The 16,453-nt window shown below is 46.2% G+C and overlaps 1 protein-coding gene across 1 annotated transcript; it reads right to left on the bottom strand.

Moving 5' to 3' along the window:
- Positions 1–257: 257 nt before the first annotated feature.
- SERPINA11 (serpin family A member 11) lies at positions 258–13,241 on the bottom strand. Its single transcript, XM_033106919.1, has 5 exons — positions 13,147–13,241; positions 9,332–9,977; positions 5,313–5,586; positions 2,363–2,510; positions 258–632 (listed from the first exon to the last, which is right to left on the bottom strand). The coding sequence occupies exons 2-5, from the start codon at positions 9,972–9,974 to the stop codon at positions 429–431; spliced, it is 1,269 nt and encodes a 422-aa protein (XP_032962810.1). The 5' UTR covers positions 9,975–9,977; positions 13,147–13,241; the 3' UTR covers positions 258–428.
- Between the last annotated feature and the right edge of the window lie 3,212 nt (positions 13,242–16,453).

Below are 16,453 nucleotides of genomic sequence, written 5' to 3'. Positions count from 1 at the left end.
TGACCTCACTTTGCTGTACAGCCAACATCGGCCACTGTGAACGGAGAGATGCTTATTCCTCCCGATGTCCTTTGTGCCTTTTCCTGGGATCCTTCCCCAGTGGACACTTAGGAAAGACCCACCGTGGTGACAGTGGTGGGGGGTATCTCCCAGAAAGCCTTAACATGAGGCTGTTCTCATTTTCAACTTTCTAACCATAGTTGGCCCCAGATTCAAGGAGATTATAGAGCAAATGGCTACAATGGAGTGGACCCTCCTTGTAAGCATTGCTGGTCAGTGTTCACAAAACCCAAGGTCAACTTTATTAGGATCTTTGCACACTGAGGAACTCGTCCTCACAGCGGCCCATGATGCCGGCTGCTGCTGGCTTCCTGTTTGGTTAGCGGGGAGACACAAGCCCACCCCCCCAGCCCCCAGCCTCCCACCAGTCACCCTGCAGCGGGGTTGACGACTTTTCCCAGGAAGAGTAAGCTCTGGGTGGTCACCTCCCAAAGCAGCACCAGGAAGGGCCTGTTGAAACGGGCGTGTGGGGCCCATGTCGTGTTCAGAGACTGGGGTTGGGAGAGGAGGCCTGAGGCAGCCCCTGCCTCAGTTCCCCGCTCACTCATGTCCACGGCCGCCTTGTGTGACACCTAGAAGGAGAGAGGAGGGGCACAGACAGCATCAGCTCAGGGGCACTTCAAGGACACAGACTCCACCTTGTGCAGCACTAAGGTGGAGGCAGAGGCACCCCATTCAGGCCTCACAGGCCGCCTCCCAAGAAAGAAACTCCAGCCTGTACGTTACTTCCCTGCTCTCCCCACTTCTCCCCCTCTGCCATATCTGGGAGGCTCACCCTGAGGGTGTGTTTGCTCTCTGATGAGGAGACAAATGGGCTTGAGCAGGGCTGAGGGCGGCAAGCATGAGCCAGGCTGCAAAAAGCCCACCGCATCTTTTAGGTCACCGGGGTGCATGTGGCCCAGGCCCGAGAGTCCTTTTCCGCTGCGAGCTGCACTCCCCCACTCTAAGCCTCAGTTTTTTCATTTTTTAAACGGCTTGCTCAGTCTAATTCAGTGGTTTTCAAATGAATTCAGTGGGACCAGGCTGCCTGACGTGTCGAGCCCTCTACCGACCTCTGTGAGAGGAATTCCTTTTTTAAACAAAACTCATTGTTACACAGCTTCTTAAGAAGAAAGGATTCTGAGGCTTTAAAAAAGTTGAAAAACTTTGGCCTTGACGATCCCTTTCATTTCTGAAAAGCCCCATGAAGAGATAAATCTGGCATTTAAGGTCACTGTGAAAGAGAAATTCTTTAAAAGGTGAAATAATTTCTTTCCCTTCTTGTTCACCCTCTCCGCCGTGAGTGTGCATGTATGCACACACACACATGCACACACACGCACGCGTGTGCACACACACAATATCACATCCTGACTGTCTTGGTTTCACATCCCAAATCTCAGCTGGTCTTTCCCAAATAAAAGACAGAATACTTTCATTATGAAATTCCTAGCCAAGACTCAAATGACAATCACTGACTCTATTCTAGAATAAAAAGGATAACTGAAGAGAAGGGAAGGGATTTTGCTGCCTTCCCTCCTGTGGAAAATTGCATTACTCTTCTCCAATATTAACTCTCCCTTCCTATTAGGGATTATCCATCCTCACTCATGCCCTGTGGCTAGCGATGCCTCCTGCAGGAGGGGAACACAGACCCACCCACCCCACTGATGTCTGTCTTGATGGTGGGACTGGTTTTAGCCAGTGGCACCTGAGTGGCCTTGACATAGGCTGTCCGTGAAGGGAAGTGTTAAGAGCCATTGCACATTTCTCTTGCTTTTTTCCCACTGTTGTGGGAATGGCATGTCCCAAATAGGGTCCTCTCCTTTAACCAACATTCTGAAAGGAAGAAGCCATGTGATGCAGATCTATAACCAGATGGTGGTGACACGCCTCTGACCTGCAAACGAACAGGAAATAAGCCTCTGTTCTGATAAGGCTGTGAGATTCTGGGGTTGTTACTACAGCAAGGCTCATGGCTGCACCTCCTGTTCACGCCCCTGCTAGTGTCTCTAGCTCTAACAAAGGCAGATAGTTTCACTGCCCGCCCTAGGAGAAAGCATAAGAATTTCTGGTTCTGTGGGTGACCCCGAATATGTGCCTACTCGATGCAGGGCTCTGTGTACCTGCTCTGAAGATTATAGAGGGAGGTGGAAAGGGAGCTGCCCATAAAAAAAAGCCTTAAAGTTTGTGTTATTAAAAAGCCAGGCGAGGAAAAAGAAGAGGGAACTTGACTTTCAAACAAACACTTTCCGTCAAAGGAGAAAAGACCCCCCTCCCCCCACCACACACACACTCATAATATCCACGGTCACCACCTTACCCTGGAGATGGTTTTGTTGAGCTGCTCAGCGATTCCTGATAAGTCAGCTTCCAAGGTGAATATGTCAGTGAGACCGATGTGGGAAAGTATTTCTTCCAGGTTGTATGTTCCAGAAATGGAAAACTTTGGCAAATGTAAGTCCAACAGACTGCAGAGAGAATCAGACAGAGGAGGGGCGCTACTTCCTTACCTGTATTCTCCTGCCCGGAGCTCTGGGAAGGAGGGTGTTTCCCACAGTGCAGGGAACCAGTCTTCCCACGACACTACCTGCTAGGCCAGAACATTCCATGACCCAGAACCCCCTTCTCTTCAGACCTTCCAGACCTCTTGTGACCTCTTCACAGACCTCTTCAGACCTCTCGTGTCTGGATCTGAGAAGAGCCCTGTGTTCTCAGCCATCTATCTTCATCTTCGGCACACTGATGGAGGGCTTTCTAGATGTCTGGCATTGGGTTAGAGTTTTTACAAAGTTTGACTGATCAGATCCACATGATAACCTTGTAAGATAAATACTGTTCACATTTCCCTCCCTCTACATCTGATTCGTCAGCAAGTGCTGTTGGCCCAACTTCTGAACTACATACTAAATCCATCTATTGGCAACCACCCTGACACCTGCCACTCTCATTTCCCACCTGTCTGAGCTTCAGGGATCCGATGAGAGATGGTGTATGTAAAGTGTAGGCACGAAACCAGTAGAATAACTCTCCCTTCTGTTACTGGCGTGCCTTTCCCACAGATCACCACATTCGCTGGGTTAAGTTCACAAGTTTCTTTTGGCACAGAGCAAAGCTATCCTTTTCTTCTCGGAATTATTCGTCTCAATTATTGTTTGACAGTTACTGGGCACCTGCCAGCTTGGTTAGTGAATAGCCAGTTTGGAAACTTCTGCCTCCAAAGAATTCAAATCGGACACCCTAATTCAGGTAAAGGAATCATTGCTAGTTTAACTCCAGGGGTCAGTATAAGGGTCCAGATGCCTAAGCAAAGTGGGAGGCAGTTGGAAGTTGAGGGCAGTTGGAAGAAGAGGAGGAAATGGAGGTGGAGAACAGGCAGCATTTAGAGCGTAGGCCCTACCATTGAGGGGGTTTGAGTAGAAGCTAGCAGAGGGTACGGGTGGACAACCCAACACAGAGTAGGTGTTCAGCCAGCGTAAATGAAGAATGAACAGGTACCAGGAAGTGTGATTTCCCAAGGCAACCTAACCTTCTTCACAGCCCAATGGAGGGAGAGCTGGCAGTCTGAAATTTTCATGCCTTCAAACCCACTAAAATGCTGCTGTAATATTATAATGCCGACACAAGAAACAGTGACGGGAAGCATCTGGGATTTAGAAAAGTAAGTTGGGTTGGTCTTGCTTCTTGAAGGTCAAAGTGAGAGGTCAAAACAGACCCTTCCTGAAGGAAAATCTGTTGGTCTAGAATCCTGCGGTACTTCCTCCTGAAAGGGGAAGGGGCCCGCTCACCCCGAGGGAGCCTGAGACTACGGGGCTGGAATCCGAAACCGACCAGAGCTACGGAGCTTCCTAGACAACAGGGATACTTCCTTACGTCCTGGCCTCTGTCCTTGACCTGTCTCTTTTCTTTGGTATGTGAATCTCTGCCCAAACATGAAACACTCTTTCTGTCTCTGCTGCTTCAGTGATGGTGGGGTGCTGAGGGAAGGTTTCTGTGGGCATGAGGGTGACTGGGGCCTGTCAGGTGGTGGTAGATTAAAGAAGGCCGTCAAGGGTCCTGGAAAAACACACTGTTCCCCAATATTCTCCAATTTAAAAAAAAAAAAAAAGATGGCCATCAAGAGGTTTGGTCTATACCTTGCCCCTCGAATCTGGGTGGGTCCTTTGACTGCTCTGATCAAAAGGATATGGCAGAAGCGATACTTCCAAGCCCAACTTTAAGAGAGCAGGTGTTTTCACTTCCTGTCTTTTGGGACACTCCTTCTGGGAGCCCTGAGCTGCCATATAACGATATCAATGAGGCTGAGGTGCTGCATAGAAGACCCAGCTTGCTTCACGGAGATGCTAGAGATAGCTGTTCAGTCTTAGCTGTGCCAACCACCCAGCCCAGGCACCAGACATCTGAGTGGAGGAGCCCTCAATGCTCCAGCCCTGGCCACCAACTGACCCCAACACAGAAGAGACCCCAGGTTAGAACTGCCCAGCTAGTCTGGTCCACCCACAGACTCGAGAGAGATAATAGATATTCTTTTTCAAGCCATTCCATTTTGGGGTGGTCTGTTATGCAGCACTAGGTAATTACAACTCAAGGCCAGATTTATCCCAGAGCACCGCGTAAAGGAAGATACACCCCAAGAAAGGGTTGGCTTGTGAAGGGGATCAAGGCAAACCAGAGAAGACTGAAATTACCGTGAGAAAACTACAAACCAGAAAGCAAGTGAGACAGGAGTGGGTAGGACTGAGGTCCCATAAAACTGGCATTTCGTTTTTACAATGCTCTTCTTGGCATTTAATTTCTTCAAGGAATGTTTTAATGAAGAAAGATGGACTTTTAAGAAATACACACTGTTCTGCACATGTCATAATTATTTTTAATAATTCTCCTTGTTCTGATTTTTATGTCTTCACTTAACTACCTTCTGATAGTAAATTATTATTTGGGGGAAGGGAGAAGCAAAAGGAAAGGAGAGTGGCAGAAATATGGGCAGGAAGGATAATAAAGATTAATGCCCCATGAATACTTCTCATATACCAGGTAGAGCTCCCAGTGTTCTCTACATATTAACTCCATGAATCCTCCAAGCGACCCAATGTGGCGGTTCTCATGGTCTCATTTTACAGTGGAGGAAATCTGTGGCCCAAAAGGTGAAAAAATTACCCAAGAATACATAGTTGGTTAAGAGCCCAGGGGTTGGACTCTTGCAACTGGAGGTGACAAGAACTGCTCGGATTCTGGAACAAGGTCTGCAGAAGTTGTGCCACTCTGACACTTACCTGGGCAGGAGCAGTTGGCCCCATTTCCTCAGGGTCTCAGGCTGCAGGGTGGCCTCCACCTGCTCCATTTTCCCCGGGTCAGGAAGGATGAGCAGGGCCAGGGCATTCCCGCTGTATTCTATCTGGAGGACGGTGCAAGCCATCTCCTGGTCGTAGAAGAACCTATGCATTTCCTTTTGGTGCATCATGGGGATGCGGAGGGAGGTCCTCTCATCCACAAAGAAGCTCGCTTGCTTCTGGGTCTGGTAGTGATTGAAAGGATGCTTCCACTTGGCTTAGGACACAAAACGCATAGAACCATGAGAGCACAGGCCAAGGGAGCAGCTCTGACAGACATAGGCTACGCCACACTGGTTTGGTGACTTCCTCTTGGGTATATAAGTATGAGGCAAAGAAGTGGCACGGATACAGAATCAGGAGGCCAGAGTGGAGGTCTGGTTCAGCCACCAGAGCAAGTCCCCAAGTGTGAGCTCTTATAATAGCCCAGGATTTTGTTCCATTTCAGAGCAACTTAACTTCCAAGAGGCAAAAAAGGTAGTATTTCAATCTACTAAGCACCTTCCATGCGTGAGGCACCATCTCTTTATATCGCCATCAAAATTACTGTTAAACAAATATGATCTCCATGTTAGAGACGAGAAATTGCATCTCTGTGAATTTAGGGAAACATTACACATTTTCAGAGCCATGAAGTGGTAGAGCGGAGATTGGGCCTGACTCTGGCTCCACAGCTCAGGTTCTTTGCAAACACTGAGTTGACCTCTAGACAAAGATGCCTCTAGACAACAATAACCACCTACAGAAAAGCTGGAGAGCCACCCTCTACCTCCCAACTCCTAACAGTCAAACTGGAAAAAAGAAAGACTTCAGTTAATGAAATGTAATATATAATGCAAAAGCCCATTAAGTCATAGTTAGAAATGCAGAATTTGGTGGTCACCATCTTACCCACGTATATAGTATCTTCTCTTTCTACTTATGTCTCTGCCTACAACCACCTCCTGACTTGGCCTCTTGAAAGCACTGGTCTTGGTGGGAGAAGGAAGGAGCTGGCTCATCTTGTCTCCTGCATCCATACCCAATCAGTGACCAAGTATTTCTGATTCTATCTCCAGAGCCACACCTTTATTCAAGGCCACCGTCTTACTTACGTTGGACCACTTTGAGAACATCTTACCTTTCTCTACTCTGCCACCCTTACTCCCCTCCAAACATTTTCCAAATTGTAGCCAGACTGATCTTTCTAAAAGAAATGTGGTCATGTCACTTCACTGCTTCAAATTTTCTGGTAATCCTGGGATCCTACGGATAAAGTCAAGGTTCTCAACATAGTTCTTGCTTGTTTTTTCATTGCAACTCTCAGCTTCCCCTACCCCAGGCATTTCCCTATTGGGTCTGTGTCTCAGTCAAACTAAATTTGTTTCATGTCCCTGAAAATGCAATGATATCTCTTCTGCTCGGACTTCTGCACATTTTGTTGTTTCAATCTGAATAAACTTCTCTCCACCTCTCCTGCAGCTTCTTTGCCTGAATAAATCCAACTCATTCTTCATGTCTCAGATTAGATTCCTTCTCTTCCAGGAAGGCTTCCCTCACTCCCCCAGTCTGGATAAGTGTCTCTTTTAAGAGCTCCAGACACCCAAACCCACTCAAGCAGAACTTCACTTTCCCACTGAGTTGTAATTGCCTTTTTACAACTCATGGGACTGTGAGCTACACAGGGTGGGAAAACTATCTTGTTCATAAATGTCCCCTAGAGGCTCGCACAGTTCCTGTGATGTAGTCAGTATTTAATAAATGATCTTGAATGAATGAATGAATAGTATTCCTAGAGGCCTCAAATAGGAGACCTAAGTTAACTTGAAATAATTTATTCAGCCAACTTTTCAGGTATACTTAGTCCTGTGTCAGACTCTGAAAAATCAAAGACAATTAAGACTCAGGCCTTTGAGACCTCTGGTCAGGATCACAGACTGAATTAAAGCAGGAAAACCTGTTTTTTTCCTGCGTAAACACTTATACATTCTGGATAAAATAATGGAAAAATAAACAAATAGTTCTCAGCTCAAAAACAAAAAGCAAACTTTCCAGAAACAAACCAAAAATGCATAGTTCTGATCTGGAGCTAGTATCATCTGGCTCAAGGATTATCAGAATCCATGTGCAGCTCTTAGGGGTGGTGGTTAATGTCTTCTCAGGGGTAACTCAGCCTCATAAAACTCAGGCTCATACTTGGAACTGAGTTCTCTACAAATAGTCAGGAGTTATGAAAGGCAATCCCTTCCTTATCTGGGAAGCCTGGATTGAAAAACTGCCCAGCAGCCCAGAGATAAGATAGATAGGTCACCACATTTCCAAGGCCAGAGGGGAAAGAGTCACCTACTGTATTTTCTTTGTTTGCATTACTCACTCAGCACAGGAACTCTGCAACCTAGAAATTACTATAGAACTAGTGAAACCAATAGGACTAGACCAGAAGAAAATGTGAATTTGTCCCCCAGAGACATTTCCACAATAGGCCATAAGAAACTGTCTCTCTCTCTCTCTCTCTCTCTCTCTCTCTCTCTCTCACACACACACACACACACACACACACACAATTTCAAAGTTGAAAATTTCAATCCTCTCTTAGAATCAGCAGGACCAATAAAACCAAAAATTCACAATTGGAGATCTGTAGATAACAGAATAATCTGAAAGAAACTTTTTGAAGTGTGTTTTTTCAAAAAGGAACGAATAAAATTTATAAGCAAAGAACAAGTCATTATGACAAAATAACAGGTAGGTCTGAGAAAAATAGGAATTCTTAAAATGAAAATATAGTCAGTGAAATTAAAAACTCCGTGGATGGGTTAAACAATAGGTGAGACATAGCTCATGACAGAATTACAAATGGGAGCTAGAGCTAAAGAAGTCACCCAGATGGGGTGTGCTGGAGTGCCAGAAAGCAGGAAATGGGGACATATCAAAGGGACACAGGAACCAAATAAAAGAACTCCCAATGGCCAACTTTGGAAAATTTTGAGCAACACAGTAAAGTAGCATTGGATTATAATCCAAAGTATGAAATAAATATCATAACTTTATACTTATGTGAGTAAATGTTTGAATAAATGAATGCGGGAGAAGAGACAAATCTCCCATGGAGGAGAATTCCCAATAATTGATGTAGATTCTTCTCCCTCAGGGACCTGGAGCACAACACTCTCCTCCATGCGTGTGTATAATACATAGTGACTTCCTTCAAAGGATGGAAAGGCAGGTAAAGGATAGCTTTCCAGTGGAGAAATCTGACAATTATTATCTCAGCCAAGGGATCCAGGTCAACATCAACATGAATAAGTCATGCTGATAATATGTGTCCTTGACATGATGGGATAAGAATGGCACCTTACCTCTGTGGTTTTCCTCCCCAAGTCTCATAACCCCAGTCTCAATTGTGGGAAAAACATCACACACATCCCAACTGAGGGATATTCTGCAAAATGCCCAGTCAGTACTCTTCACAATTGTCAAGGTCAGTAAAAGCAAGGAAAGTCTGAGAAACTGTCACACAGCCTGTGGGGAGGCGTGGAAGGAGGGACATAGGACGAGCAAAGCATTAAAAAGAAATTGAACTGTATCTGCAATGTCATACTTAAAAAAAAATAAAAATCTGAAGCAAATGGTAAAATGTTAATATGTGTTCATTCTTCATGGGGGGCGTGTATGGTGGTTTTGGGGTTATTCTCTGTGTATTTCTGTATGTTTGAAATAGATGATAATATACAAAAATAGAATTTTTCTAAAAAATGAATTATTGATAGAAAAGTGAGATTGAGTGCATAACAAAAAAAATCAGAATCAAAATGGAATAGAAAAACACAGGGCAAGAGAAACCAACTATTGATAAATCAAGTAGTGGTATAAGCACATTATTTCAATATATTGAGGTAGTTACCAGAAGAAAGACAGGTGCTTTTTGGGGGCGGGGTTTAGGTGGTGGAGGTGGCAATAATTCTGCCTGAGCCAGGGCTCACCTTTGAAGAAGATATAGTTCAAAAGGACCATCAGCGTGTCTTCGGTGAGCTCCTGGAGGCAGTCCACCACTTGCCCGTATGTTTGCTTTCTCACGTAGTCATTAATGTGCCTCCCCGTTGTAGCAGAATCCGAGAAGTTAGCAGAAAACGCAAAAGCTCCATACAGCTCCCTGATGTTATCCAAAAAGTGTTGCCGAGGCTTGAGCTGCTTGTCCAGGAACAGAGAGTTGCCCATTTTCAGTTCAAGTTTGGAGCTGGGTAGGTCAAGTGTGTGGATGAGGCTCTGGAAGCCCTGGTGGATAGTGGCTTGTGGGGTCTCCGTGAGGTTGAAGCCAAGGCCCTCTAGGATCTGAGTCGAGGTGTCAGCTTCGGTCCCAAGAGAGAGGAGGGCCAGGGTAGTAGAGATGCTCACCGGAGAGAAGAGGATGTTTCCTGGGGTTTCTTCTGCCAGCTGCTTATACAAACGCAAAGCAAAGTTGGTAATGGCGGGTGTGATGGTGTGGTAGGGGGGGGCTGGCTCTGAGAGCTGACCACTGGGCGCTTGAGGCACCCCCAGGCTCTTGTCTCCATGGGCAGGAAAGGGCTGACAGTGGACGGAGACCAGGATCCCTGCTCCCAGCAGCCACAGCTGTGCTGGCCCCATCCTCTGAAAACAAGACGCCCAACACATCACTCTGCTGCATAAATCACGTCATGGCTTCTTGTTGCTTACACAACCAATCTCACATCCAGACTATATCCCACAGAAGGGACATGGGGGGCACTGCAGAGGATGAGGTGGGGGTGAGCAAGCGGGCTCCAGACACTCTCCCCCAAGCCTTCGGTCCCAGCAGCCGCCCTTTATCTGCTTTGTGTATTGATACGTCTGTAAGATTTTATTGAGAAAAGGACTCTGGGCTATAAAGAAAAAGCTTGCATAGTCTTTTCTCCCTGCCTCTCTCCCTGGACCCAACCTCCTTTCTCCCTGTCTTCTTTCCTCCCTCCTTCCTCCCTTCTTCTCTTCCTTTTTGTTTTTTTTTTTCTTCTTTCTGGTTATTTCGATCATCCATTAACATTCAGTGACTGTGGTGGCGCTCAATACTCTGGAGCAATTGTTCAGGACACTGTGACAACGAATGATGCTTGGCCGCCCTTGCACTTAGGTGTGGCCGTTAACTACAATCTTGCCAACTGGAGGGTGAGGATGATATATACAACTGCTGGGACAGGCCCTCAGTGAGACAAGAGCCCTGCAATCATGGGCCTTCCGTTCGTGGGAGCGTGGATGTGGTGATCAGCCACGGGGACCTTGAGGATGAGGGCAGCCCGTGAAGGGTGGCAAAGCCAGAGGATGGATGGAGCCTGGGAAGATGAGAGAGAGAGATCAACTCTGCCTCCATCAAACCTCTTATATTGAAGACCTCTTGTCACCTGCAGGGGCTGAAACCTGTATCTTAATTGGTGCAGAGATTTGGGAAAGATATCTGTCATGCGTTGAATTGTGTTCCCTCCAAATTCATATGCTAACGTCCTAACCCCTAGTACCTCAGAGTGTGATCTGGTTTGGAAATAAGGTCGTTGAGATGTAATTAGTTAAGATGAAATCACGAGATGGGCCCTAATCCAACATGGCCGGTGTCCTTATAAAAAGGGGAAATCTGGACACAGACACACACTCTGGGAGAACGCCATGTGACAGGAAGGCAGAGGAGCACTGAAGACTGCCAGCTGCACCAGGAGCTGGGGGAGAGCCTGGGGCAGGGCTCCCCCCAGCCTCAGAAGGAACCCGTCCTGCCCACTCCTTGATCTTGAACCTCCGGCCTCCCGAGCTGTGAGACATAAATTTCTGTTGTTTAAGACGCCCCATCTGTGGTACTTTGTTATGACAACCCTGAGAAACCAATACTTTATGTATTGTGCTTTAAGTTATAAAAGGAGCCAGAAGAGCCTCTGATTTCCCTCTAGGGGGTCCAGGTGATGCGGGGGCAGGAGACCCCTTGCTTCCGGGCCAGGAATGAGTTTCAGCTTGAGGTGGAACTGCAGTGTGGATAAGGCTTGTCTCTGCTCTCTCTGTGTCTGTCTAGGCCCCCCCTTTCCCTTAAACACACCCTCACGTGCGCACAGAGCACACACCGCCACACTGCCACTCAGAGCCCACCTCGATGTCCCCAGTAAGGAGAGTATCGTCCCTCTGCTCCCTTCAGCACTGACCCTTCCTTCCCCTGGCCCGTCCCACAGCAACTGTTCCCCTGATGACCGTCCCGTCCTTGTTTGTCCTGATAATGTTTGTGTCTTAGTTAGCACCCTGAATACTTGTTGCCCAAACCAGTGGCTTCTGGATCGAGTACACACGCTGTGGTCGTGTGGGAGAGATCATATTTTTGCAGACGGTTCATGGTACCTGGTTCCCTAAATACCCTGCCAAACCCCAAAGGCCAGTTGTCAGGAGGGATGAATGTAACCTCGTTATCAGCTATGTTGTAACTCGTTTGCTGGTCAAAGTTCTACAGGCTGTGTCCCAAGGCCAGTGCCTCCCCCCAACACAGCTTGCAGTGGGCTCGCTTAGTACAGTTTCCATTCACGCTGAAAATTCTTTTGGGGAGGGGGGGGTTTGGAAGAAGTAGAACAATTTAAAAAATGATCTGCTCCTGGGGAAAATAAGAAATACAACTATGACAAAACTATTTCTGGTTTATTTTTTTTTTATCCATTTTGTACCATGCTGCACCCCAAGAATTCCCAGACTTGCAGAAGGGTCTGTTTCCCAAAGAGGACTGGATTGTAAGCAGGGGGGCTGGGTTTGAAGTAAGGCTCTGCAGTAACTCACTGTGATGCTGTGCAAAAGAACCCCCCTGAACCGCGGGGGTATCCCCACTTGTAAAATGCAAATCGGAATGCCTGCCTTCTTGGGATGGGGTCACTTAAGGATTACAAGACACACAATGTATAAAGCACCTGGTACAGGGAAAGTATTCAGTGTTAATTTTCACCCCCTTCTACTGAGGCTCGTGTCATTATATCCAATTTCTGTCTTTCTTTTCCAGAAAAATCCCAAAGAAACTTAAGAACTCCCTTAATTAATTATGATATTCCCATTTATTGTTTATTTTGTGGTAAGGATATCAGATATATTGTATCACTGGTTTGCAGCCAGAGATGTTCTAAGATGCAGAGGGAGGAATGAAAGTGAAGAGGGGGATGGTACTTTGGATCGTCTCAAAGATTGGAGAAGGGGGTGCTCCTGGAGTTTAGTGGGAGAGAGAAAGCTCTGGACATGCCAGAACAGTCACATGTGATGAGGACTGGTCCTGCCCAAATGCCAGCAGTGCCCTTGCGGAGAGATACTTGCTTCATGTCATTTAACTGAATCCTTATTGGAACATGGAGGCACAGGTATTATTATCCCTGTTGTACATACGGGGAAACTGAGACTCAGGGTCAAGACGAACACCTGTTAGGAGGCAGCAGCAGGATTCAAAGTCCAGACCAGGGCTCTGAAGCATGACCCTTTTCATACAACAGAGTTTCTAGTAAATTTGCTATAACAATGTTGTCATTTTGCTTCGGGTTTTATTGTTCTTTTTTCTTGCCTAACTGCCAGGCACACTGGGAGTTTCCCTCTCAAAAATTTTTCGAAGACCACGTTTTCATGAAGTTCCTAGTTCCAGCCTTAGAAGCAATACATCATGACATTTTTCCTTTTAGGGGGCTTAGTTCTCCCATCCCCACCGTCAAAGCAAGGAAGAGAGAGAGAGAGAGAGAGAGAGAGAGAGAGTGAGAGAGAAAGAGAGAGAGAGAGAGGCAGCCGCCACCTCTGCCTTGTTTCTGGTACTTACAGCAAGGTGCCTGGGCTGGGGCCCTGGGTCTTCAGCACTGCACCACCTCCTACCCACAGGAAAATGCTGTTTGAAGATCACAGCAGCCTGGTCAATATTTGTCAGGTCAATTCCTGGAACCGGTGTGAAGACGACGCGCAGCAAACAGGAAGGGAGCTTTTTTCCAAAGTATCTGTCCTACAAATGGTGAATTGTGATTCTGGACCCAGCTGGGTTTGAGGAGGGTCTGATATCAGTGATGAGGGCAGGAGGTCGTGATGCGGTTGCTGCTGACACATGAGGGGTGTTTTGTGTGTTTCAGGCACTGGTCTTTGAGGAAGATCCTCAAAGAATGCGAGATATTAACTAAACCTCTTGCGGTCACCATCGCACAATACGTGTAACTCAAACGTTCATGCTGAACACCTTAAACTTATACCGTGATGCACGTCAATTATTGATCAATAAAAAGGAAACAAGAGAAGAATGTGACAGAGGCACAATCATCCCTGCTTTACAGATGGGAAACTGAGGCTCCGTGACATTAAATAACTTGCTTGTTACATTAGTCAGGTGGGGCCACACTCAGAACATACGTCTGCCTCCCCAGCCAAACCCCCACCACCACACCACACCATTCAGTACTTTACTGATTCTTTAAATAAATATAGTCCATGTACAGAAAAAAAGACTGGAAGGAAATTCAGAAAATAGAGCAAAATCTTCGTTCCTGTTATACTGAAAGCCCCATAAAGGGGGTCATTGACTCTTATTCACCTATGTATTATCCCCCAAGATCTAGAATGTCGCCCGGAACTAAACGAGTATTTTTTATGAATGAACCTTTAGGTGATGGAATTGAGGTGACTTTTATATTCTTCTTTGTAGATTTCTGTATTTTCCTAATTTCTCACTAAAAGCATGTATCTTACTTATAATAAAAACCAATAAAACAATGTTAAAAAGTAAAATTATTTAATCATACATGTCAAGCAAAATGAAAGCTTGTTCTGCTTGGCACACTGGTTCCAATCAAGAGGCATTTTCAAAACATAAAGGCTCTTGGGAGACTGAAGCTGATTCTCCAAGGGATGGGGCTGGAGGCGCCTGTGGCTCTGGCCTGTCTCATGTGAGGCACAAGGAAACCTCAGGTGGAGAGACCTGAGGGCTCATGGTGAGACGCAGTCAGCGTGTGCTGGAAAGGTGAACGCCAAGGGCATTTGGGCCAAGCACTGATGGGGTCTGCTACACCCACCAATGGAGACCCTACCCCTGGGCCCAGAACAGTGCTGAGAACCTTCTGGGTGTTTTATAAGAACACATTTGCAGTGCAAGTAAACAAGAGAATTGGTCTGTGGCCAGAGTCCTTTCTCACCTAAGAGGAATTCACTTCACTCCTGGTTTGTGCATAAATTACCTGGCTCTTTACAGTAACTTTTCACATGCTAGGGGAAGAAGAAACAACTCTGGGAGGCACACTTTTTTAATTCTTTTCCCTTCCTGGCTCCCCATAAGCTTCAAGAGGATGGAGTCCAAATTCTTCAGGAGGGAGAGAAGCCCGGTCGTGTCCAGGTTTCTGAGCGACCTGCCACACTCTGTCATTCTTCCCCGTCCTACAATGGCGCCACCCCACTGCCTCATCCCATCAGTGCCTCAGCCACTACCCTTCACTTCGTCCTCCATCCACCTCGTCTGAGTACGGGAAGGGGCAGTGAGCAGTGGAGGGCCTTGTGGTTCTGGGGGGCAGTGAGTGGGAGGGGGTCCTGGGGTGGGGAGAAGAGCAGAGGGAGGAGATTCCAGAAAAGCAGCACTTATGCTTGTTACGCTGGATCTTCCATCATCTTCCCTAAGGCAGATACTACCTGAAACATGGCCAAAGAGCATCAAAACACCTACTGCTGTGGAAGCACGCTGTCCCTGTTTTTGTCTGTTGGTTCGTTTAGATGCTCTTTGGAGGTTTTATCATCTGGCTCTGACTAGGAAGTTAGCTGCATCTGCCTTTAGAATATAGTCACTTCCGTCCGGAGTGACACTGCATGTAATTCTATAATAATCATTCTCAATATTATGTGATTGATGATGTGGCATCTTGAAATCATGGGTCAGACTAACAGCCAAAGTTGTTTACATCTACACCATTTCTATGTTTTCACAGGCACATGAAAATCGTAGTAGAAATCCTCCAACAACAAGCCTCAACATCTGCGTGTCGCTTCCTGCCCCATCGGGGACTTGCCCAGGTAACTACTTGCCCCCACAATGTAAGAAAGGGCTCACGCCCACGCTTTGCCTTCACTCCTCCTACTTCCTGGTGCTTCCTCGTGTGTGCCTGCATGGTTTGACATGCTCTCCTCTCAGGAGCTGTTAAGTAATGTAGTTCTTTCCAAGGCAGTTGTCTCTGTGCCTGCCGTCTTACCAGACCTGATTAAAATACATCCTGGGCACATTCCAAAACCAGTGCAAAGAAGAGGCATCGGAATGCAGGAGAGAAGCGATCTCCCCAAGTTGACAGAATATGTTTTATGACAATCTTGTGCCTGCTTGCTAATGCAAGTCTGAGTGGGGGCTGGAAGGCTGGCTTTCATTGTAATGTGCCCCTAGGGAGTGAGGCTGTGGGGGAGAAAGCTGACAGCCGTCACCCAACCCTGACTAATGGGGACTCCCAATAGCTACCAGAAGAAACAAGTAGTCGTGAATGACAAAAGTAGCTTTAGCGAATTCTTCGTGCACGCCATTTCCTTTGCGTTATCTTCGAATCATTTTCCTTTGTGGTACACTCTCTGTGCACGGAGCCAGTCTTACCCAGGGTGCTCTTTACAGGACAGGATGACTGGTGTCTGCTCTGTAATTTTTTTCCAGTAATACATACATACATTTATTTTAAAATTATAGTTGGCATACAATAATTTCAGGTGTACAACATAATGATTAGGCACTTATGTACCTTACAAAATGATCACCACAATAAGTCTAGTATTCATTTGGCACCATACTTAGTTATTACAATATTATTGACTGTATTCCCTATGCTGTACTTTGCATCCTTGTGATTAATAATTTAATAACCGGCAATTTGTATGTCTTAATCCCCTTCACCTTTTTTCCCCACACTTCACCCCCCTCTCATCTGGGAACAATGAAGGATAAAAATTATATGATCATATCAATAAAGACACTGATTTTTTTCTGTTAATTTTTAACTTTTCAATTACAGTTGACATACAATATTACATAAGTTTCAGGTGTATCAATAGTGATGAGATATTTATATAACTTACAAAGTGATGACCCTGATAAACTTAGTACCCATTTGACACCAGCCAACTTA

The sequence above is a fragment of the Rhinolophus ferrumequinum genome, chromosome 6 (assembly GCF_004115265.2).
Source record: "Rhinolophus ferrumequinum isolate MPI-CBG mRhiFer1 chromosome 6, mRhiFer1_v1.p, whole genome shotgun sequence".
NCBI classification, from domain to species: domain Eukaryota; kingdom Metazoa; phylum Chordata; class Mammalia; order Chiroptera; family Rhinolophidae; genus Rhinolophus; species Rhinolophus ferrumequinum.
Note: the sequence above shows the minus strand (reverse complement) of the source record. Positions and strands in the feature narration are given on the sequence as shown.

Bases quoted from the DNA above. Each gene is read 5' to 3' on its own strand.
- SERPINA11 (XM_033106919.1), bottom strand. From the start codon at position 9,974: ATGGGGCCAGCACAGCTGTGGCTGCTGGGAGCAGGGATCCTGGTCTCC. The intron at 5,587-9,331 runs GTGAGCCCTGGC...TTGTGTCCTAAG, and splicing joins GAACTATATCTTCTTCAAAG to CCAAGTGGAAGCATCCTTTC. The intron at 2,511-5,312 runs GTAAGTGTCAGA...TTCTCTCTGCAG, and splicing joins GGCCAACTGCTCCTGCCCAG to TCTGTTGGACTTACATTTGC.